Source organism: Amblyraja radiata, chromosome 2 (assembly GCF_010909765.2).
Source record: "Amblyraja radiata isolate CabotCenter1 chromosome 2, sAmbRad1.1.pri, whole genome shotgun sequence".
In the NCBI taxonomy this organism is placed as follows: Eukaryota; Metazoa; Chordata; class Chondrichthyes; order Rajiformes; family Rajidae; genus Amblyraja; species Amblyraja radiata.
In genome coordinates, this window is record NC_045957.1 from 122,967,548 (window position 1) to 122,992,867 (window position 25,320).

Sequence of the window (25,320 nt, forward strand, 5' to 3'; positions counted from 1 at the left end):
AAATCTGGATTGTTTTTGTTTTTAAGTGTCAATCGCATATAAAAAAGAGGACTTCCTTGAAACTAGATTGCGAATAGATGCGATAACCAAAGTTGTAACCATGTTTACTTTGTAAACTAAAGCAACTTATAACCAAGTAAAAATGTGTGGTTATGATTCCAGCGGGGCAGGAACTGACAGAAAAGTTTAAAAGTTTGGAGTTTAGGGTGGCACGGTGGCACAGTGCCAGAGACCCGTGGTCAGGATCGAACCCAGCTCACTGGCGCTGTGAGGCAGCAACTAGAGCTGTGCCAACATAAGCAGTTGGGGAGAAGGTAACACCAGACCATGCGAGGCTGGGGAACAATAAGGCCTGGAGGCTGTGGAGGGCAGACAGCTGGAAGTGATACAATCAGAGAGGCGAGAGATATGTGGAAGGTGTGTAAACCCATTTAACCCCAAACTGAAGATAGACACATAAGACAGGAGACCATCAGAGATAATGGCCCAGTGCTAATCTGTGGGGTCGTGGTCCAGTGGTGAGGAGTCCGAGAGATCGTGAAGAAGGGTTTCGACTCAAAACATCACCTATCCATGTTCTCCAGAGATGCTGCCTGACCCACTGAGTTACTCCAGCACTCTGTGAAACGTCATCTATCCATGTTCTCCACAGATGCTGCCTGACCCGCTGAGTTACTCCAGCACTCTGTGAAACGTCACCTATCCGTGTTCTCCACAGATGCTGCCTGACCCACTGAGTTACTCCAGCACTCTGTGAAACGTCACCTATCCGTGTTCTCCACAGACGCTGCCTGACCCGCTGAGTTACTCCAGCACTCTGTGTCTATCTGCAGTTTCCTCCGACACAAAACTGCATGGTTACCTGGAATTGGTCATGAGAGCCAATATTAATTTGTGCACAAAATCATTAGCAGAATAGATTGGGTAGAGGCACAGATCATCTTGCCCCGAGGAGGGGAATCGAGGACCAAGTATCAAGTGCTTAAAGTGAGGGGATAAAGATTTAAAATTATACTGATGGGTAACTTTTTCACACAAAGGGTGGGGAGTTTGGAACGAGCTGCCGGAGGAGGTGGTTGAGCCAGGTGCTATCGCAACGTTTAAGAAACATTTAGGCAGGTGCATGGATAGGACAGGTTTAGAGGGATATGGGCCAAACGCAGGCAGGTGGGACTACTGTAGATGGGGCATGATGGCCAGTACGGGCAAGTTGGGCCAAAGGGCCTGTTTCCACGCTGTAAGACTCTATAGATTACAAAATGCTGGAGTAACTCAGCGGGACAGGCAGCATAGATCTCTGGAGAGAAGGAATGGGTGATGTTTCGGGTCTAGACACTTCTTCAGGGCCACCTGGGGGGAGGAGGGGGGGAGAGAGGCGTGAAATATGTGGAAGGTGTGTAAACCCATTTAACCCCAAACTGCAGATAGACACATAAGACAGGAGTAACTCGGAGGGACAGGCAGCATCTCTGGAGAGAAGGAATGGGTTTTAAACACAATCAGCAAATCTGTCTGCACCTTTATCTTCCCCAAAACTCTCAGTTGTTAATGATGAATATTGAAACATATAAGATTGTTAAGGGTTTGGACATGCTAGAGGCAGGAAACATGTTCCCGATGTTGGGGGAGTCCAGAACCAGGGGCCACACACAGTTTAAGAATAAGGAGTAAGCCATTTAGAACAGAGACGAGGAAACCCTTTTTCTCACAGAGAGTGGTGAGTCTGTGGAATTCTCTGCCTCAGAGGGCGGTGGAGGCAGGTTCTCTGGATACTTTCAAGAGAGAGCTGGGTAGGGCTCTTGAAGATAGCTGAGTCAGGGGATATGGGGAGAAGGCAGGAACGGGGTACTGATTGTGGATGATGGGGTGGGGAGATTGCAACCTTCACGTGGTCCGCCCTGTTTCGACGAATGCAATCAACCTGGCATGCACAATCAAATAGAACAAGTTGTCCTACAACTTTAGGCTGTGCATGCTAGGCGCAAGATGATCAGCCATGATCACATTGAATGGCGGTGCTGGCTCGAGGGGCCGAATGGCCTACTCCTGCACCTATTGTCTATTATTGTTATTATTAATATGATTATTATAATAATGCAAACCAGATTAGGGTGCTTGCTATATCTGGATATATAAGTCTGAATACTATATATATATATATAGTATTCAGACTTATATATCCAGATATAGCAAGCACCCAAATCTGGTTTGCGTTATTATAATAATATATATATATGTCTGAAGAAGGGTTTCGGCCCGAAACGTTGTCTATTTCCTTCGCTCCATAGATGCTGCTGCACCCGCTGAGTTTCTCCAGCCTTTTTGTGTACCTAGGGTGCTTGCTATATCTGGCTGGAATGGTGCGTGGACTTTTCTGGGCATCCACTTTGTCCACTTGTCTGCCATGACCCACCAACAATTTTTTTTTTAAAAACCTGCTTCCCTGCAGGAAGCTGGGAAAAGTTTTTGAAAGGAAATACCACACGGCAGTGAGAGAGAGAGACAATCCCGACTCCTGACCTTGCTTGCCTTGCTTGCAATAAGTAGCATGAAAGGGGAATAAAACACAGAAGTGTTCCTACATTCAGCAGAGCAGAGTCTCTAATTGTTACACCACACCAACCCCTCTCTCTCTCTCCCTTCTCCCTCTCCTCCAACACACACACACACACACAAGTCGCATCATCAAAGTAAAAAAAAAAATTTAAAGCCTTACCTCGGTGAAAAAGTTGTCCATTGTTTGAGGTGAACTCAGCCAGGTTTGGGGAGTTTACTTTCCAGAGAGCCAAGGGGATTAAACGACGCGAGCTTCAGCGAGGAAGGAGTTGATATTATTAATTCGGCTTCACGAGTTTCACAAACTTTACTCCTCGTTGCCACCGGTTCTGGAGATGGACACCGCACACATTTCACACAGCTTTCCCTTTGTTCTGGAATTTCCTTCAAATCGCCAGGACTGCCTTTTATTCATGGCAACGTCTCTTCGCGTACATACATCGCTCCTTGGAGAGAGAGAGAGGAGGAGGAGGAGGGAGGAGAATCAGCTCCACTCCTCACACACACACACAGATAGAGCGTGTACTTCTGTTAAGACATTGTCTCGGCCCATCCACACTCACTGGAAATGCTTCTGTGACCCGATCCAACCGAAGGAACAGCATTCCCTGTGACTAATGAAACTCCACCCCACTCCCTGCAGCCCAACCCCCCCACACCAAGTCAACCTTTAAAGGAAAATGGTTCCTTGTTCCTTCCCCGAGGTTTGAATGTAAACTGTGCTTCGAGAGCGGCCAATGTTTCAACTTTGTGGACATTTCAATCACCTTCTTTGCCTTTCTTGACGTCCTCTGAGGGAGGGCTGTATGTATGTATTTATGTATGTGCTTAATCTATGAACCACTGTTGTATAACGTTAGTACCTCCACCAATGTAAAGCACTTTGGTCAACGAGAGTTGTTTTTTAAAATGTGCTATAGAAATAAAAGTGACTTGACTTGACTTCTGTAAACTCTGGCGTCTCGGCCACTGCTGCTGAAGACTTGGAAGCGTGGGCAGTTTAAGCCCTGTCCCACGGTACGAGTTCCATTCCAAGAGCTCTCCCGAGTTTAAACAAAATCAAACTCGTGGTAGGCACGGAGAATGAACGTAGCGGGTACATCGGAGCTCGGGGACGTCTCTTAGTGGCTCGTAACGCTAACGGCAGGTACTCGGGAAGATTCACTAACGGCAGGTAAGCACGGGAAGACTCGTGAAGACTTTTCAACATGATGACAAATGTCAATGAGAGCCCCGAGTACCGACGAGCGTCCATTACCGTAAATCTCCGAGTTCGAATCAGGGCAAACTCGGGAGAGCTCTTGGAATGAACTCGTACCGTGGGACAGGGGTTTTACACTCTTGCAATCTAACTTCAGGGACAGCTTGTTAAAGAAGGAACTGCAGATAATGCAGCAAAATCGAAAGTGGACAAAAATGCTGGAGAAACTCAGCAGGTGAGGCAGCATCTATGGAGCAAAGGAAATAGGCAACGTTTCGGGTCGTTACGACCCGAAACGTTGCCTATTTCCTTCGCTCCATAGATGCTGCCTCACCCGCTGAGTTTCTCCAGCATTTTTCGTCTACCCTCGATTTTTTTCTTCCAGCATCTGCAGTTCCTTCTTGAATACTTCTGACGAAGAGTACTTTTACTTTGAGCCAAGAGTAGTTTTGTTATCAAAATGTCCCGAAAGTAGAACAAAGAGATTCTTACTGAAGATTTAAGACACAAATAGCTGGAGTGACTGAGCGGGACAGGCAGCACCTCTGGAGGAAAGGAATAAGTGACCCTTCAGTCTGGAGAAGGGTCTCGACCCGAAATGTCCCCCATTCCTTTTTGTCCAGAGATGCTGAGAACCCACTGAGTTACTCCAGCAACTTGTATCCGTCTTTGGTTGAAACCAGCATCTGCGGTTCCTCCCCACACAAAGAAATTCTTACCTGCAGCAGCGCGGCAGATATGTACTGTAAACAAACAGAGTACTCTGCAATCACCGTGACAACAAGAAGAAAAATAAGCTCAATATATAGCGGTAAGAGTTGCAGCCTCACAGCGCCAGAGACCTGGGTGCGATCCTGACTCTGGGTGCTGTCTGTACCAGGAGTTTGTACGTTCTCCCCGTGACCTGCGTGGGTTTTTCTCCGGGTGCTCCGGTTTCCCTCCCAAACTCCGGATTCGTACAGTTTTGTAGGTTATTAATTGGCTTCAGTAATGAATTGTAAATTGTCCCCAGAGTGTAGGATAGTGCCAGTGCACGGGGTGATCGCTGGTCGGCGCGGACTTAGAAACATCGAAAATAGGTGCAGGAGGAGGCCATTCGGCCCTTCGAGCCAACACCGCCATTCATTGTGATCATGGCTGATCGTCCCCAGTCAATAACCCGTGCCTGCCTTCTCCCCATATCCCTTGATTCCACTAGCCCCTAGAGCTCTATCTAACTCTCTCTTGATGGGCTTGATGGGCTGAAGGGCCTGTTTCCGCGCTGAATCTCTAAATTCTAAAGCCTCTTGTCGATCACTCCAATGGTGGGGGAGGTCAGTATCCATGATGGACTGGGCGACGTTCACCACTTTAAAAAAAAATCATTCAGCATTAGATTTCCAGAAAACATAATCAAGTCAGGAGCATTTAATTTTCCTATGTACTGTAAACTGGGCAGCGAGATTCTTACTTGTAGCAACAGAACATGTCTGTAAACACAGTACTCAGATAACACAATAAACAAGACAAAGTTCAAGATATTAAAAAACAAAAAGAGGCCACATAGGGCAAAGGAGATGCTGTCTGATCCACTGAGTTACTCCAGCACTCGGTCTCTATCTTGGTGTCAACCAGCATCTGCAGTTCTTTGTTTATTACATTGCCCCTCACAGTATCCACCTATCACTCGCCAAGCTCTGTCCTGCCCCCAACTCTATTTGAGCTTTCTTCCCCGCTTACATCAGTCTGAGACAGGGTCCCGATCTGAAACATCACATATCCATGTTCTCCAGAGATGCTGCCTGACCCGCTGAGTTACTCCAGCACTCTGTGAAACGTCACCTATCCACGTTCTCCAGAGATGCTGCCTAACCCGCTGAGTTACTCCAGCACTCTGTGAAACGTCACCTATCCATGTTCTCCAGAGATGCTGCCTGACCCATTGTTTTAAGCAAAAGACTGGAAAGGGTACACAGAAGATTTACCAGGATGTTGCCAGGACTCGAGGGCCTGAGCTACAGGGAGAGGTTGACCAGGCTGGGACTCTATTCCTTGGAGCGCAGGAGGATGAGGGGTGGTCTTATAGAGGTGTACAAAATCATGAAAGGAATAGATCGGGTAGATGCCCAGAGTCTCTTGCCCAGAGTAGGGGAATCGAGGACCAGAGGACATAGGTTTATAGTGAGGGGCGAAATATTTAATAGGAGCCTGAGGGGGAACTATTTCACACAGAGGGTGGTGGGTGTATGGAATGAGCTGCTGGAGTAGGTAGTTGAGGCAGGTACTATCATAACATTTAAGAAGCAATTAGACAGGTACATGGATAGGACAGGTTTAGAGGGATATGTGCCAAGCGCAGGCAGGTGGGACTAGTGTAGATGGGATATGTTGTCCGGTGTGTACAAGTTGGGCTGAAGGGCCTGTTTCCACACTGTATCACTCTATGACTGAGTGGGTTTAACACTGCCACGGTGTGTGTTGTTCCTTGCTCCTGCAGGGTCCATGTTCTGCCAGACCGCTTGCTCCCAGCTCCTGACCAGATGTCGAGGGGATTATCACCCATCAGCAGAAACACACCTTACATATAATCCCCCTGGCCAAGGTCCAGGGCTCGGCAATATAGGCGGGAGGCAGTGCGATTTAAAAGGAAATTGGAGAAGTATTTGTAAAGGCACAGAGTGCTGGAGTAACTCAGCGGGTCAGGCAGCATCTGTGGAGAACATGGATAGGTGACGTTTCACAGAGTGCTGGAGTAACCCAGCGGGTCAGGCAGCATCTGTGGAGAACATGGATAGGTGACGTTTCACAGAGTGCTGGAGTAACTCAGCGGGTCAGGCAGCATCTATGGAGAACATGGATAGGTGACGTTTCACAGAGTGCTGGAGTAACTCAGCGGGTCAGGCAGCATCTGTAGATAGACGGAATGAGTGACGTTTTGGGTCGAGACCCTTCTTCAGACTGAGTCAGGGGAGAGGTAAACGAGAGATATGGAAAGGTAAGGTGTGAAAACGAGACATCAAAGAAGATGGCGTAAGGAAAATGTAGATTGGATCATTGTTCCTTGACCTGCTTCTCCTTTGATGTCTTGTTATCACACCTTACCCTTCCATATCTCTGTGTCCCTCTCTCTCCCCTGACTCTCAGCCTGAAGAAGGCTCTCGACCCGAAACGTCGCTCATTCCTTCTCTCCAGAGATGCTCCAGCATTTTGTGTATATCATTGGTGTAAACCAGCATCTGCAATTCCTTCCTACACAGTATTTGTAAAGGACTGGTTTGATATATATTTAGGTTAGTTTAGTTTAGTTAGATGCGGTGATGGGTAAGCGAGGGGTAAGATATTCAGTTTAGTTTATTGTCATATGTACTGAGGTACAGTGAAAAGCTTTTGTTGCGTGCTAACCAGTCAGCGAAAAGACAATACATGATTACAATCGAGCCGTCCACAGTGTACAGATACATGGTAAAGGGAATAACATAGTTAAAGTAATAAAGTTTGCTGCAGGAGTAGGCATTTAAGAGTGTGGAGGGATTATAATGTGCGATTGTAGATCTGCTTCTGTGGCCAGGATGCAGATAGTCGCTTGGGTTGGCCACCATTTTAGATATACAGCATGGAAATAGGCCCTTCGGCCACCCGAGTTCCCACCAACCAGCGATCACTCTGTACACTAGCACTATCCCACATACTGTACTAGGGACAATTTCAACAAAGCCAATTAACCTACAAACCTGTACATCTTTGGAAACCAGGGCACCCGGAGAAAACCCACGTGGTCACAGGGAGAACGTACAAACAGTCGGAGAACAGCTCCGACTGCCAGCCCGCGGCCTACTTCTACCGCGGGCGCAACGGGGACTTACCATCCGGAGCGGGGTCCCTCGCCGGGGATCCCTGGAGAGGAGCTCCGACCGCCGGCACTGCAGCCTGCGGTGCTTCTGGCTGCGACGCGGCGGGGACTTTAGATCTTCGACCACCGCCCTGCAGCCAACACCATCTCGAAGCCGGTGGGGAGGCACCGATTCAGGACTTACCTGGACTTTTTACCTTGTCTGCACATCTGGACGCCCGTAGCGGCGACTGCGGAGGGTTGAAGTCGCGACCACGGGGGAAAATGGAGGAGGACTGGCCAAACTTTGTGCCTTCCACCACAGTGATGAATGCTGCGGTGGATGTTTGTGTTAAATAATTTTTATTGTGTTTTTGTGTGTTCTTTTTTATTGTAGCGCTGCTGACAAATTCATTTCACTGCACTTTATGTGCAAGAGACGAATAAAACTTGACTTGACTTGACTCTGCACAGACAGTACCCACAGTCAGGATGGAACCCGGGTCCCTGGCGCTGTGAGGCAACGACTCTACCGCTGAGCCACCGTGCTGACCCCTTGTGGGAGGGTGAATTAGACTTCTATTTCTTAATAAATCTGGTGCGGGTTTAAACAAGCCCTGCTTTATAGTGTAGGGGTTATTCAAACTGACATCATCGGTCAACACAACATTACAAATCGCACTAAATCATCCTTCATGCTGTTTCCCAACAATATACGTCACGTACAAATTCCTGCACGGGAAGGTAGACGCTCCCGCCCCTACGAGTCTCGGGCAGATGGGGCTCGTCAGCCTGGGAAGGCAGTCCATCTAGAAGAGGGAAAAGGTACACAAAAATGCTGGAGAAACTCAGCGGGTGCAGCAGCATCTATGGAGCGAAGGAAATAGGCAACGTTTCGGGCCGAAACCCTTCTTCAGACTGATGGGGGGTGGCGGGGAGAAGGAAGGAAAAAGGGGGCGGAGGAGCCCGAGGGCTGAGGGATGGGAGGAGACAGCCCGAGGGCTGAGGAAGGGGAGGAGACAGCAAGGGCTAACAAAATTGGGAGAATTCAATGTTCATGCCCGCCGGATGCAGACTCCCCAAGCGGAATATGAGGTGCTGTTCCTCCAATTTTCGGTGTTGCTCACTCTGGCCATGGAGGAGACCCAAGACAGAGAGGTCGGATGGGGAATGGGAGGGGGAGTTGAAGTGAAAACTCTGATTTAAAACTCCGCTGCCTTGTGGCCATATCCAGTCGTGGAAAAGGCCCCAGGAGTAAACCTCAAGAAAATCCGGAGTCGGAGCCCCTAAGGCAGTTCGTCGTTGTCTACAACCTCGCTCTGGCAGCTCCAACGATGGCGCTGGTGCCAAACTGTAACGGCACTGCTGTTCCTTTGGATCGATCAGCGACGTGGAGAGGGGGGGACGTGCTGTATGGGCAACAACCTGTCCTCCATATGACATCGTCCAGGCTTGTATCCGACTAGGATGCATCACCCATGGTCAGTCATGACCGAGAGGGGCCGACTACTACCACTACTACAAATAAGGATTTACCTGAAAAATAGACACAAAGTGCTGGAGTGACTCAGCGCCTGTAGAACATGGACGCGGGTCGGTGGGCCAAGTGTAGATGGGAGGAATAGATCGAGTCGATGCCCAGAGTCTCTTGCCCAGAGTAGGGGAATCGAGGACCAGAGGACATGGGTTCAAGGTGAAGGGGGAAAGATTTAATAGGAATGTGGGTAACTTTTTCACACAAAGGGTGGTGGGTGTATGGAATGAGCTGCCAGGCCAGAGGAGGTAGTTGAGGCTGGGACTATCGCAACGTTTAAGAAACAATTGGACAGGTACATGGATAGGATAGGTTTAGAGGGATATTGACCAAACGCAGGCGGTGGGACTAGCATAGATGGGGCATGTTGGTCGGCATGGGCAAGTTGGGCCGAAGGGCCTGATTCCACACTGTTTCACTCTTTGACAAGTCCAAATGTGAAAAACTCCATACGTGTATCAGACCCAAACCATAATTGAGTCTTAAAACATCAAGCGATCCTGAGGTCTCATTTGGAGCTATTTTTAAAAATGCTTATAATAGTTGAGGCAAAAGTTCCACTTCAAAAACAAAGACTGCTTTATATATATATATATTTTTTTTTAACTGGTCATGTACTTCCAAGCCGGGGTTTATTGCTAACACAGTCGGCCTGGCAGCCAAGCCGAATACTTCAAGGGAAGTGAAGGTGGCTTTTAGCCGACAGGAAGCTGTGCAGACCGATTTAAGTCGAGGCAACAACAAAATAAGATGTTTCAAGCATTTTAGAAGAGTTTAGTTTAGTTTAGGTCATTGTCACGTGTACCGAGGTCGAGTGAAAAGCCTTTTTGCATTAACAAACCAGTCAACGGAAAAACAATACATGACAACAATCGAGCTGTCCACAGTGTACAGATACATGATAAAGGGAATAATGTTTTAGTGCAGGATCAAGTCCGATTACAGATAATCCGAAGGTCTCCAATGATGTAGAAAGTAGCTCAGGGCCGCCCTCTAGTTGGTGATAGGATGGTTCAGTTGCCTGATGACAGCTGAAAGAAATCTGGAGGCGTGCGTTTTCACACTTCTGTACCTTTTGCCTGATGGGAGAGGGGAGAAGAGGGAGTGGCCGGGGGTGAGACTGGTCCTTGATGATGCTGCTGGCCTTGCCCAGGCAACGTGAGGTGTAGATGGAGTCGATGGAGGTTGGTTCGTGCGATGGTCTGGGCTGCGTTCACAATTCGCTGCAATTTCTTGCAGTCTTGCACGGCCCCAAACCGTGCTGTGATGCATCCCGATAAAACGCTTTTGATGGTGTATCTGTAGAAGTTGAGTATTTAATGGCACTGGGCCTGTACTCGCTGGAGTTTAGAACGATGAGGGGGAGGAACCTCATTCAGACTTACTGAATAGTGAAAGGCCTGGCTAGAGTGGATGTGGAGACGATGTTTCCAGTAGTGGGAGAGTCTAGGACCAGAGGTCACAGCCTCAGAATAAAAGGATGTACAGTACCTTCATAATGGAGGCAATAGACAATAGGTGCAGGAGTAGGCCATTCGGCCCTTCGAGCCAGCACCGCCATTCAATGTAATCATGGCTGATCATCCATAATCAGAGCCGAGGAGAAATTTCTTTAGTCAGAGGATGGTGAATCTGTAAATAGGCCTTGAATGGGTCATGAATTGAAGACAAGCAGCAAAAACAGGCGCATGGATGTGGAGAGGATGTTACCACCAGTGGGAGAGTCTAGGACCAGAGGGCAAGCCTCAGAATAAAAGAACGTTGCTTTAGGAAGGAGATGAGGAGTATTTTCTTTAATCAGAGGGTGGTGAACCTGTGGAATTCATTGTCACAGAAGGCTGCGGAGATCAAGTCAAAGGACATTTTTAAGGCAGAGATAGATAGATTCTTAATTAGTACGGGTGTCAGGGGTTATGGGGAGAAGGCAGGAGAATGGGGCTGAGAGGGAGAGATAGATCAGCCATGATTGAATGATGGAGTAGATTTTTTACTTTAGAATCGAGACTTTAGAGATACTTCAAGAAACAGGCCTTCAGGCCCACCTAGTCCGTGCCAACCAGTGATCACCCCACACACTAGCACTAACCTACAAACTAGGGACACTTCAAAATGTAACCAAGGTCAATTAATCTACAAATCTGCACATCTTTGGAGTGTGGGAGGAAACCGGAGCTTAATTGGCATAATTCTACTCCTGTGATTTACGAGCTTGTGAAACCAGAATGCTTTTTAATTTTAACTGTGAAAGAAAATCATTACGAAGGAAACGAGGCCAAAATACACTGAAAGCTGAATAAGCACAAAGTTTCCTTTCTGGACTAGACACAAAATACTGGAGTAACTCAGCGGGTCAGGCAGCATCTGTGGAGAACATGGAAAGGTGACGTTTCACAGAGTCCTGGAGTAACTCAGTGGGCCAGGCAGCATCCCTGGAGAAAAGGCATAGGTGACGCTTCGGTTCGAGACCCTTCTTCAGACTGAGAGTCAGGGGGAAAGGGAAACGAGAGATATAGACTGGTGGTGATGTGGAGAGATATAGAACAAATGAAAGAAAGATATGCAAAAAGAGCATTGATGATAAACGAAACAGGCCATTGTTAGCTGTGGGCTAGGTGAAAATAGGTTACAGACAATGAGACTCAACAGGACAACATAGACAATAGACAATAGACGCAGGAGTAGGCCATTCGGCCCTGCGAGCCAGCACCGCCATTCAATGTGATCATGGCTGATCATCCCCAATCAGTACCCCGTGCCTGCCTTCTCCCCATATCCCCTGACTCTGCTATTTTTAAGAGCCCTATCTAGCTCTCTCTTGAAAGCATTCAGAGAACCTGCCTCCACCGCCCTCTGAGGCAGAGAATTCCACAGACTCACCACTCTCTGTGAGAAAAAGTGTTTCCTCGTCTCCGTTCTAAATGGCTTACTCCTTATTCTTAAACTGTGGCCCCTGGTTCTGGACTCCCCCAAACATCGGGAACATGTTTCCTGCCTCTAGCGTGTCCAAGCCCTTAACAATCTTATATGTTTCAATAAGATGCCCTCTCATCCTTCTAAATTCCAGAGTGTACAAGCCCAGCTGCTCCATTCTCTCAGCATATGACAGTCCCGCCATCTCGGGAATTAACCTTGTAACCGGGAATTGAAACTGATGCAGCGACTAGGGTGGGGGATGGATGGAGAGAGAGAGAGGGAATGTGTAAGATGTAATTTACACCCGACAATCTGACATTGTCGGGTTTAGAGGATGTGGTTAGCCATATTAAGCCGTCGGGTTCCCCTTGTGATGCTGTCCCTCCTCTTCTTTTTAAAGAGGTTTTCCCCAGTATAGGGCAGTCGGTTCTTGCTATTATCAACAGTAGCTTGTGTTCTGGGGTTGTCCCCGTAAATTTTAAACATGCAGTAGTGCAACCACTACTTAAGAAACCCGGCCTGGATCAAACTGTTCTGGCCAATTTTAGGCCGATCTCCAAGTTGCCATTTATCTCTAAAATCATGGAGAAAGTAGTTTATGCTCAGCTGAAACTCTTCCTGGATGAGCACAATATTCGGTAGGTTTTCCAGTCTGGATTCAAAGCTATGCACAGCACAGAGTCGGCTCTGCTAGGGGTTTTTAACAACATCCTCCTGGCAAACGACTCCGGTAATTATGTGGTTCTTGTCTTGCTGGACCTATCTGCCGCCTTCGATACAGTGGACCATGGAATTTTAATTTCCTGATTACAGCGCCAAGTGGGCATTTGTGGCAGTGCCCTGGGATGGTTCAGGTCCTATCTGGCAGACAGAACCATGCGTGTAAGCCTTGCTGGCTTTGAATCCTCCTCCACTCCCTTGGCATATGGGGTTCCACAGGGCTCAATTTTAGGGCCCCTGCTCTTCTCTCTATACCTACTTCCTCTGGGCTCAATTTTACGAAGGCATGGCATCTCCTTTCACTTTTACGCAGATGATAGCCAGTTATATATGCCACTCAGGAAAGAAGACGACTATTCTCTAAAATCACTTCTCTCTTGTCTTGAGGACATTAAGTCCTGGATGGCCTTAAACTTTCTGGGACTTAATGAAAAAAAGACAGAGGTGATTTTGTTTGGCCCCAATGGCTGCCGTGAACCTCCCTTTGTTGACTTGGGTCCACTGGCATTGTCCGTAAAGCCAACAGTTTTAAACCTGGGTTTTAGGATGGACGGTGATTTTAAACTAGATAAACAAATAGGCGCGGTGGTTAAGTCCAGCTTCTTTCACCTAAGGAAGCTGGCAAAGGTGAAGCCCATCCACGAGCGGCAGCATTTTGAAACAGTAATCCATGCCTTTATTACATCTAGGCTGGATTACTGTAACGCACTCTACTCTGGAGTCGCACGAGCTTCATTGGCTCATCTCCAGCTGGTTCAAAATGCTGCCGCTCGCCTTTTAACCGGAACTCGAAAGAGGGAGCACATTACGCCAATTTTGGCCTCCCTTCACTGGCTCCCAGTGCACTTTCGAGTTCATTTTAAAATTCTGTTATTTGTTTTCAAATCGTTGAATGGGCTCGCCCCGCCTTACCTCTCTGAGCTGCTCCACCTATATGCTCCTGCCCGGTGCCTCAGGTCAGCTGATCAGCTGCTCCTTGAGGTACCAAGGTCTAAGCGGAAGCTCAGAGGGGATAGAGCCTTTTCTGTTGCTGCTCCGGCACTCTGGAACACCTTGCCGTTGCACATCAGACAGGCCCCCTCACTGTCCATCTTCAAATCCTCCCTAAAAACTAAATTTTATTCTCTGGCTTTCGACACTGGCTGAGACATTGCTCCTGTTCTTAGTGCTTTTAATGTCTTTTAATTTTTACTGTTTTTTAGTCCTTCGTTTTACGGTTTTTAATGGTTTGTAATAACTTTTTGTCCATGAGTTCTCATGTACAGCACTTTGTGGCAACTGCGGTTGTTTAAAGTGCTTTATAAATAAAGTTATTATTATTATTATTATTAATTGAAGTTAGAGAATTCAATATTCATACCTCTGTGTTGTAAGCCGCCCAAGCAAAATATGAGGCTTCCTTGCGGGTCTGGGCTCAGCATCGCCATCTGCTGGGTTAGGTTCACACACGCAGCTTGGTCGACCGCCTAGACTTCTAAATGCATTCCTCGTCTGAAATATTTGAAAGAGGCACTTTGTTTCGACTAAAGTAGAAACCGCAGGGGAATAAATTCACTTACGAGGGGGAAATTAATAAGGCATTCGTTTGAATTTTAAATAACTCAACATACAGAAAACGGTAGAGGAATTTTGACTTTAGACTTTACAGATGCAGCGTGGAAACAGGCCCTTCGGCCCAACGGGTCCGTGCTGACCAGCGATCCCTGCACACTAACATTATCAAACACGGTAGTATGGTCGCCAAATGTATTTGTTTTAACAATTTTCTTATCGTGTTAGAGAGTAGGAATAGATAAGCAATAATAATCGCTGTTTTCTCGACCCGAAACGCAATCTATTCCTTCGCTCCATAGATGCTGCCTCACCCGCTGAGTTTCTCCAGCATTTTTGTCGACCTTCGATTGTAATCATGTATTGTATTTCCGCTGATTGGACAGCACGCTACAAAAGCTTTTCACTGTACCTCGGTACACGTGACAATAAACTAAACTGAAACGGAGATGAAGTCCAATGGCCAATGTCCGCAATGTATCAGACAATCATCAGCGGTCACTCGAAACGAGTGTGACTGTCCTTTCACGGAGGACGCCTGTGAGTGACTTTGTTTAACGTGGGGAGACTGGTGCACAGACAGATCCTTGACAGATCTGGGTCAGAATCCAGTGGCATGGAATCCAAGACGGCCGGGGACCCTTTTCTGCTGCAGCCTTCATCCGCCTTCCCAGCTGTTGCGAGTAGTGCGTTCGGCCGAACGTACCATGGGAACTACACTCCCCCTGCAGGACCTATATAACAGGTGGTGCAGATCCAGAGCCAGCAACATTATGGGGGACCCCTACCACCCCAGCAACGGACTGTTCCAGCTGCTACGGTCAGGCAAACGCCTCCGCTGTCACGCTGCTAAAACAGAGAGGATGAGACGGAGTTTCTTCCCACAGGCCGTCAGGACTGTAAACTCTGATCTCACCAGGGACTAATTTACTGTTGTGTTGTGTCTTTTTATTTTAATGTAAATACTGGTTCTGTTCTGTTCTGTCGTTCTGCACAATCCCGCAGGCATTGCCACTTTCATTTCCCTGCACATCTTGTATGTGTACGTGACAAATAAAGTTGACTTGACTTGGCTTGACTTGAGAAGAGGGAGTGGCCGGGGGTGCGACTGGTCTTTGATGATGCTGCTGGCCTTGCCGAGGCAGCGTGAGGTGTAGATGGAGTCGATGGAAGGGAGGTTGGTTTGTGTGACGGTCCGGGCTGCGTCCACAATTCACTGCAATTTCTTGCGGTCTTGGACGGAGCTGTTCCCAAACCGTGCTGTGATGCATCCCGATAAAATGCTTTCTACGGCGCATCTGTAGAAGTTGCTGAGAGTTGTAGGGGGCACGCTGAACTTCCTGAGCCTTCTAAGGACGTAGAGGCGTCGGTGTGCTTTCTTGGCCGTTGCTTCAGTATGGGTGATCCAGGAGAAGTTGTTGGTGATATTCTGAAATTGACATTCTGAATAAATTTCAAGATCCTCCTTTACGTTTACAAAGTCCTTAACGGGCTTGCCCCCACCTACATCAAAAGTCTGCCCACACCACCAGGTCCCTCGGATCGGCCGACTTGGGGTTACTGAACATCCCGCGGTCTAGGCATAAGCTCAGGGGCGACCCCGCCTTTGCGGTTGCAGCTCCTAGACTGTGGAACAGCATTCCTCTTCCCATCAGAACTGCCCCCTCCATCGACTCCTTTAAGTCGAGACTAAAAACTCATCTTTACTCCCAAGCCTTTCTTGACGTCCTCTGAGGGAGGGCTGTATGTATGTATTATGTATGCACTTAATCTATAAACCAATGTTATATAACGTTAGTACCTCCACCAATGTAAAGCACTTTGGTCAACAGGAGTTGTTTTGTAAATGTGTTATAGAAATAAAAGTGACTTGACTTGACTCCTAGGAATTTGAGGTTTTCAACCATCTTTACTTTGGCAATGCCGTCAATGCAGACTATGTGTACCGACTCACTTCCTGAAGCCGATCACTATCTCCTTTGTCTTGCTGACACTGAGAGAAAGGTTGTTGTCCTGACACCGGGATACAAGGTTTAAAAGGTGATAGCTTTGATAGTTCTATCGAATGGCATCTGCTCCCTAATGCTCAGTCAGATCTGCCTGCATTGACTTTGTTGTACTCTCAGCCATAATCTCATCTGATTTCTAGGAAATAGTGATTGCAGCTGGATTAATGCCTTGTCAAAAGAAAATGTAACATCTCATTTGGAATGATGGTAGCCAAATTATATACAAGTATTTATTTTTACAATTTTCCTTTCGTGCTAGCAATTAGGAACACGCCAGCCATAATAATCAATGACGCAGCGGTGGAGTTGCAGCCTCACAGCGCCGGGTTCTATCCTGATTACAGGTGCTGTCTGCACGGAGTTTGCTCGTTCTCTCCGTGACCGCGTGGATTTTCTCCGGGGTGCTCCCACACTCCAAAGACATCCAGGTTTGTAGGCTAATTGGCTTGGTATTAGTGTAAATTGTCCCTAGTGTGTGTGTGGGATAGTGTTAAGGGCCTGTCCCACCAGCATGCGACTCCATGCGGCAAGCGCGACCTAACGTGGTCGCTTGAGCCGTACGGCCTCGCGGGGCCGGTCCCACTTCGATCGCCGGAGCCGTATGGAGTTGTGCGGAGCTGGTCCCGACATCGCGCGGGGCTCCGAAAAACTGACAATGTCCAAAAATTCCTCGCGGCAGCGGCCTGCCGGCCCACAGCCGCATTGAGGGCGTGCGCAGCGTCTCGACGCCGTACGCAGCGTCTTGACGGCCTACGCCTTCGCTCGAACTTCACGTCAACTCATACGGGATCACTCGAGCTCTGCGCGGCCCCCGCTTCCGGTTTGGTCGCGCTTGCCGCATGCAGTCGCATGCTCGTGGGACAGGCCCTTTAGTGTGCGGGGATCGCTGATCGATGCAGACTCGGCCGGCCGTGGGGCCTGTTTCCACGCTGTATCTCTCGCCTAAACTATTCTAAACCATAATCTCATTTGATTTCTAGAAAATAATGATTGCAGTGGATTAATCCCTTGTTTGTCCAAAGAAAGCTGAACATCTGGTTTGCACTGATGGTAAACAAAGAATATATATGTATTTGTTTTAACAATTTAATTTTCGTGTTAGAGATTAGGAATAGATAAGCAATAATAATCGCAGTTTATGTTGCGAGGATGTTGCCAGGACTCGAGGGCCTGAGCTACAGGGAGAGGTTGAGCAGGCTAGGACTCTATTCCTCGCTTTGAGAAGATGGTTGTCCGCCCTCACCTCCATAGGCTTTGTTTAGTTAATTATTGTCATACGTACCCATGTTCAGTGAAAAGCTTTTGTCAAAGAAAAGACAGTCCATGAACCCAACCGAGCTGTCCACAGTGCTCAGATAATGGATAAAGAGTACAACATAGTGAATAGTGAAAGGCCTGGATAGAGTGGATGTGGAGAGGATGTTTCCACTGGTGGGAGAGTCTAGGACCAGAGGGCACAGTACAAAAGTACATACCTTTAGAAAGGAGATGAGGAGGAATTTATTTAGGCAAAGGGTGGTGAATCTATGGAATTCATTGCCTCAGACGGCTGTGGAAACAAAGTCAGTGAATATATTTAGAGACACGTAGATTCCTGATTAGTGCGGGTGTCATAGATACATAGATACATAGAAAATAGGTGCAGGAGTAGGCCATTCGGCCCTTCAAGCCTGCACCGCCATTCAATATGATCATGGCTGATCATCCAACTCAGTATCCCGTACCTGCCTTCTCTCCATACCCCCTGATCCCTTTAGCCACAAGGGCCACATCTAACTCCCTCTTAAATATAGACAATGAACTGGCCTCGACTACCCTCTGTGGCAGAGAATTCCAGAGATTCACCACTCTCTGTGTGAAAAAGTTTCTTCTCATCTCGGTCCTAAAGGATTTCCCCCTTATCCTTAAGCTGTGACCCCTTGTCCTGGACTTCCCCAACATCGGGAATAATCTTCCTGCATCTAGCCTGTCCAACCCCATAAGAATTTTGTAAGTTTCTATAAGATCCCCTCTCAATCTCCTAAATTCTAGAGAGTATAAGCCAAGTCTATCCAGTCTTTCTTCATATGAAAGTCCTGACATCCCAGGAATCAGTCTGGTCTAGAGAGTCTGGTCTGGGGTTATGGGGAGAAGGCAGGAGAATGGGGTTGAGAGGGAGAAATAGATCAGCCATGATTGAATGGCGGAGTAGACTCGATGGGCCGAATGGCCTAATTGAGCTCCTAGAACTTATGGGCATTATCAACTACAATCACCTCAATGTTTAGTTCCGTTTAGTTAATTATTGTCATGTGTAGCGATGTAAAGTTTAAAGCTTTTCTCCAAGAAAAGACTGCATGATTACAATGAAGCCGTCGACATCTAACCTAATTGAGGCTCAGTGTTCAACACCATCAAGTCAGGAGAGTTTATTGTCATGTGTCCCAGATAGGACAATGAAATTCTTGCTTGCTGCAGCACAACAGAATATTGTAGGCATAAATACAGATCAGATCAGATCAGTGTGACCATATACCATAGAATATATATATACACACACATAAATACACAGATAAAGTGCAATACCCTCCAAACTGGTTATACTATACAGGGAACAGGCGTCATCCGTATTTCTGCTCATCCCTATGCAACTGGATCCTTGACTTCCTCATCAACAGGCCACAACTGGTACGAATTGGCAACATCACATCCTCCTTGAAAACCATCAGCACGGGAGCACCTCAGCGCTGTGTGGTCAGTCTACTTCCCTCTATACCCGTGACTGTGTGGCTAGACAGAGGGTGGTATGGGTGGGGCAGCGGTAGAGTTGCTGCCTCACAGCGGAAGAGACTCGGGTTCCATCTTGTCTTCGGGTGCTGTCTGTACGGGGTTTGTACGTTCTCCCCGTGACCTGCGTGGGTTTCCTCCGGGTGCTCTGGTTTCCTCCCACACTACAAAGACTCCTACAGGTTTATAGGTTTATTGGCTTTGGCTAAAAAAAAAATAATTGTAAATTGTCCCGAGTGTGTAGGATAGTGCTTGTGTATGGCTGGTCGGCGCAGAATCGGTGGGCCGAAGTGCCTGTTTCCACGCCACAGAAGCATCTCTACAATCGCTCCACACTCTTAAAGTAAAGTCTAAAGTCTGAAGTTGCAACGCTCTCTTGAAATTTGCTGACGACACCACTGTTGTTGGATGGATTACAGGTACTGATGAGTGAGAGGATAGGCACAAAACGCTGGAGTAACTCAGCGGGACAGGCAGCATCTCCAGAGAGAAGGAACAGGTGACATTTCGGGTCGAGACCATTCTTCAGACTGCAAGGTCTGGGGCGGTCTCGACCCAAAACCTCACCCATTCCTTCCCTCCAGAGATGCTGCCTGTCCCGCTGACTTACTCCAGCTCTTTGTGTGTATCTTCGGTTTAAACCAGCATCTGCAGTTCCTTCCCTGCACAATGATGTCAGTCTCGAGGGAGTTTGACAATCTGATTGAGTGGTGCCAGAGCAACAATCTTGCTCTCAAAGGTAGACAAAAATGCTGGAGAAACCCAGCGGGTGAGGCAGCATCTATGGAGTGAAGGGATGGGTGAACCGAGAATATAATATATTAGATAGAGATACACAGAAAGATAGCGACAGATACAGAGACAAAATGTTTAAGAAGGAACTGCAGATGCTGGAAAATCGAAGGTAGACACAAAATGCTGGAGAAACTTAGTGGGTTTCAGTGAGACAGTTTCTCTGGACGCTTTCAAGAGAGAGCTAGATAGGGCTCTTAAAGATAGCGGAGTCAGGTGATATGGAGAAAAGGCAGGAACGGTGTAAAGATGTGTTATCAACACACTGTGACTTTACTTATTTTATTCATACTGTGGCATTACAGAGAGCACTAGCTGTACGTGGTCTGTCACGGAAACTAGAGAGCAATATAATAATAATGGATGGGATTTATATAGCGCCTTTCTAATACTCAAGGCGCTTTACATCGCATTATTCATTCACTCCTCAGTCACACTCGGTGGTGGTAAGCTACTTCTGTAGCCACAGCTGCCCTGGGGCAGACTGATGGAAGCGTGGCTGCCAATCTGCGCCTACGGCCCCTCCGACCACCACCAATCACTCACACACATTCACACACATGTGGGTGGGGAGGTTGTAATTATACTTGTGATATGGGAAGTGGTTAGTAGTGATGAGGTAACTATATTAAGGGTCACATGCATATATCATCTACATCCTTCCCCTTGGAAATGAAAGACAAACAAAGTAGTGACAGGGCGACCACGTCTCATGCGCTAGAAATGGTTAAGCAAAATCGCCGTAGCGGACAGGCGGCTTGACAACACGTCCCGACCGGGTTCGCATCTCGCCATCTCCCCTCCCTGCAGGAACAAGTGGAGGCAGTACGGCAACAGGTGCAGACGGCCGAACTGGAACAGGGGAGCCGGGAGGGGATGGAGAAGACAAGGGCAGAAGGGCATGAGGGGATGCGGGGCTCGCAGTGGACTGCATGCGGACAACCTGACCGGGGAAAAGGCGTGGCAGGGGGCGGCAGGACTTGTCATGGGAACGTTTCTGGACATCGCGCTTAAAGGCAATGCGCTCCTGAACAGCAGCGGGCTTGAGGACAGAGGGGATGAGTGAGCGCTGGGCCACTGGGATCGGAGGTCTGGTAGTGCGAGACATGAGCCGCTGAGCAGGGGAACCCATGGCAGGGTCACGGGATATGTTGCGAAGGTTGAGGAGGGCTAGAAAGAAGTCAAAGTTGGACAAACGACATTGTTCCAGTAAGTTCTTTGCACTGCGAACGGCGCGCTCGGCCAGACCGTTGCTTTGCGGGTACTCAGGGCTGCTGGTGAAGTGGCGGAAGTTCCAGCTGGTTGCGAAAGCCCTAAACTCGGAGCTCGTGAATTGGCTGCCGTTGTCCGACTGCAGGCTGGCCGGGGTGCCAAAGGTAGAGAAATGGCGGCGCAGCTTATCGACAACGGCCGAAGAGGTGAGGGAGTGCAGCTGGTCTACCTCGAACCAGTTGGAGTAGGAGTCGACAAGTACCAGGAAGTGTTTGCCTCGCCACTCGAAAATGTCAGTGGCAACCGCCATCCAGGGCAGTTCGGGTGCAGGCTGCTGCAGAAGCGGCTGTCGTTGCTGGTGGGGGGCGAGGCTGTTGCAGGTGGAACACGAGGAGACCCTCTCCCGGATGTATTGAGCCATACCAGGCCAGTAGAACTGGCTCTGGGCGTGAGACAAGGTGGCTTCGGCCCCAGGATGACCGTTATGAGCGGCCTGAAAATAGTGGTCGTGCAGAGCAGCAGGCACTACCACCTTGTGTCCTTTCACGACCACGCCGTCGTGGAGTACGAGCTCATCACGGACCAGGAAGTAGGGCACGGCGCCAGCCGGCAGAGCGGAACGACGGTCGGGCCAGCCCTGCTGGATGATGGCAGCAAGCTGTTGCAGGGCAGGATCATCGGCAGTGTGCTCGACCAGGGACTTCATCTGCTGTGAAGGGACAATATTGACATTGAGCACCATCAGGTCGGACATTTCATAGGGGTGGCGATCGGTGGATGTTAGCGGGGCGCGGGATAGCGTGTCGGCCACGAACATGTCTTTGCCTTTTCGGAAAACGACGTTGAAAGTGAAACGCTGGAGCTGCAGCATCATGCGCTACAGTCGGGATGAGGCAACGTGGATCGGCTTGTTGAGGATGGTGACAAGTGGCTGGTGATCTGTTTCAATGGTGAATGTGTTGCATAGTATATAGTCCTTGAATTTGGAGCAGGCAAACACCACGGCCAGTAGCTCCTTCTCGATCTGTGCGTAGTGCTGTTCGGCAGGGGGCATGGTACGGGACACGTAGGAGACTGACAGTTGCAGGCCGTCATGGAGCTGTAGACAAGCGGCACCGAGCCCGAACTGAGAGGCGTCGCAGGTGATAATAATGGGACGTTGCAGGTCAAAAAATTTAAGCGTGGGGGTACTGATCAGCTTGGAGTTAAGGATGTCGAAAGCTTTTTGGTGTTGAGGGAACCAAGCCCAGGCCGTGTCATAGAATCATAGAATCATAGAAAGTAGGTGCGAGAGTAGACCACCAGGTCCGTCGAGCCCGCACCGCCATTCACTCATGGCTGAACACTAAACAGACACACTTACCCACAAACAGTAGACACAAGACACAGAACACAAGACACTACCCTCCCCTTTATACCGCTATCACCCCTCTCCACCCCAAGAACCGCGTGATCTCCTGGGGGAGGCAAAAAAACGGATAAAAACCCAGGTCCAATTCGGGAAAAAAATCCGGGAAATTCCTCTCCGACCCCAATCCAGGCGATCGACACTTGTCCAGGAGATCACTCAGGTCTACTATACTAACCATACCTAGGTCCATATCCCTGCCCTCTCCCCGTAGCCCCTTATCCCCTTGGCAGCTAAAAAACCATCTATTTTTGACTTAAATATATTTAACGTTTCTGCTTCCACTGCTCCCTGGGGCAGTGAATTCCACAAACTAACCACCCTCTGGGTGAAGAAGTTCTTCCTCATCTCAGTTTTAAAAGAGCCCCCCCTCACTCTGCAACTATGTCCCCCTTCTTTATCATATCCCTCAGGGGTGCGCTCAGCTCGCTGAGGTCGGGGATGAACTTCCCCAGGTAGTTTACCATGACCAGGAAACGTTGCAGGCTGGGCACATCAGTGGGTGATGACATCTCGGAGATGGCAGCCGTTTTCTGTGGGTTGGGTTTCAGCCCCGAGGCTGTGAATACATGTCCAACATATGTGACCTCGGGGACGCGGAATCGGCACTTCTTGGGGTTGAGTTTCAAGTTGATCTTCCGGGCCCGGTCTAGAACTTGGCGGAGGTTGAAATCGTGCTCAGCGACATCCTTACCGTAGACCAGGATGTCGTCAACGATGATGGCACACGGTAGACCGGCAAACAGTTGCTCCATTGTCCGTTGGAACACCTCGCTGGCAGAGTTGATTCCGAATGGCATTCGGAGGAACTTAAATCTGCCGAAGGGGGTGCTGAAAGTTGTCAGGTTGGAGGAATGCTCGTCAAGCGGTATCTGCCAGAAGGAGCTCTTGGCATCGAGGACAGAAAAGATTGTGGCCGGACCAACCTGTGCAGCGACGTCCTCTACTGTTCTCATGGGGTAGTGCGGGCGTTTGATGGCAATGTTTAGGTCTTTGGGGTTGATGCAAATGCGTATTTCGCTTTTGTCCTTTTTCGCGGCAACAACCATGGTGGAGACCCACTTGGTGGGTTCACTGACCGCCTTTAGGATGCCCATTTTTACCATGCTGTGCAGCGTCGATTCTACTTTTTTCTTCATGGCGAAGGAGACACGGTGTGGCACACGGACCACTGGCTCGACCTTGCGGTCGACGACAATCTTGTAGTTGTAGGGCAGCTTGCCCAGCTCGTCATCAAAGTGGTCAGGATATTCAGTCAACGGGTCCATTAGGGCCTGCAATTTATGGATGTCACGGTGGAAAGAGACCAGGCCCAGGTCCTGGCATGCTTGGTTGCCCAGCAGGGTCATGCAGTTGGAATCGAGAAGATAGAAATTGAGGGGCCGAGAGGTCTCCAGTATCTTGCAGCGCAGAGTTGCCTTTCCCACAGGAACAAGAACCCCTCCCCCGTATGCGTGCAAAGTGGAGCGATCAGAAGTAACTTGCTCATTAGACCTAATCTTATTGAAGAGGATTGTTGACATAACATTCGCAACAGCTCCGGTATCTAACTTAGCGGTGAAGGTCGAGTTGTTCACAGTTACACGAACTGAAGGGTCTGTTATCACTGCAGGTGCATCCAACACAGAAAAAATGCTGGTCTCCCCCTGAGAGGACCCAGATTCAGATACAGGGAGTTCGTTGAGATGGTACTGGGAACCGAGCTCGCTATCAGTTTGCTCCAAGTTGTTTAACATACGCCTTGGAGCAGCAGGAGGCTTCCCACGGGAACGGCAGGCAGCAGAAAAATGGTTTAGTTTCTTGCAGTAATTGCACGTTTTGCCCAAAGCAGGGCATACATTGTACTGATAAGTGGCAAAGTTACAATTGGGGCACCTTAGCTGGGTACGTCCCCCGGGAGCAGTGCCGGACCTCGGGGGTCGTGGCGGGGTAGGGTTCTGCCAAGGGCGGGTAACGCTGGCAAAGTTAATGTCCTGATCAGCCGGAGACACTGCCGAAGTGACGGCTTCGGCTAAACGGCAGGCATGCATAGCCTCGTTAAAAGACAGGTCGGGCTTGCGCAAAAGTTCAGCGGAGACCGTAAACCAGAAGGTCCCTGGTCAGCTCCTCGGGGGTCAGCGTCTCAAGGCGGCACCGTCTGGCCAGGTGTCGCAGCGCAGCAACATAGTTCTCAGCAGATTCACCAGGGCGCTGACGCCGCCCGAACAGTTTGAAACGTTCTAAAATGCAATTAGTCGGAATGTCGCAAATCGCGGTAAACTTAGCCAATAAACATACCGGGTCCCGAACAGATTCACCCGCAGCGTAGACGAAGAAGTCTGACCGAGCCAGGGCATCGGGACCAGCCAGGTTAAGGAGTAGAGAAGCTTGGACGGCAGGAGTAGCGGCAGGATGAGCGATTGTGACATAGTGGTCGAAGTCACGTCTAAAGACATCCCATCGATGGGCAATGCCTGCATCGAAAACGAGCACATCGGGTTTGCGGCAAGAAGTGGCCATAACGAGGAAAAAGGAGGGGGTAACAGAAAACTGGGGCAAAATTAAAGAAACAACCGATAAACATGAGGCACAAGGGTAAGAGGTTTGACACCATGTAAAGATGTGTTATCAACACACTGTGACTTTACTTCTTTTATTCATACTGTGGCATTACAGAGAGCACTAGCTGTACGTGGTCTGTCACGGAAACTAGAGAGCGATATGTGGGTGGGGAGGTTGTAATTATACTTGTGATATGGGGAGTGGTTAGTAATGATGAGGTAACTATATTAAGGGTCACATGCATATATCATCTACAAACGGGTTACTGATTGGGGATGATCAGCCATGATCACATTGAATGGCGGTGCT

General features: G+C 48.7%; 1 protein-coding gene across 1 annotated transcript in view; it reads right to left on the reverse strand.

Annotated features, from left to right (window-relative positions):
• The window catches only part of myo10 (myosin X), a 204,671-nt gene extending 201,504 nt beyond the window's left edge, over positions 1 to 3,167 (reverse strand). Inside the window, 1 exon segment of the mRNA XM_033040061.1 lies at positions 2,717 to 3,167. Coding sequence (XP_032895952.1) covers positions 2,717 to 2,737 — 21 coding nt within the window. The 5' untranslated portion in view covers positions 2,738 to 3,167.
• Between the last annotated feature and the right edge of the window lie 22,153 nt (positions 3,168 to 25,320).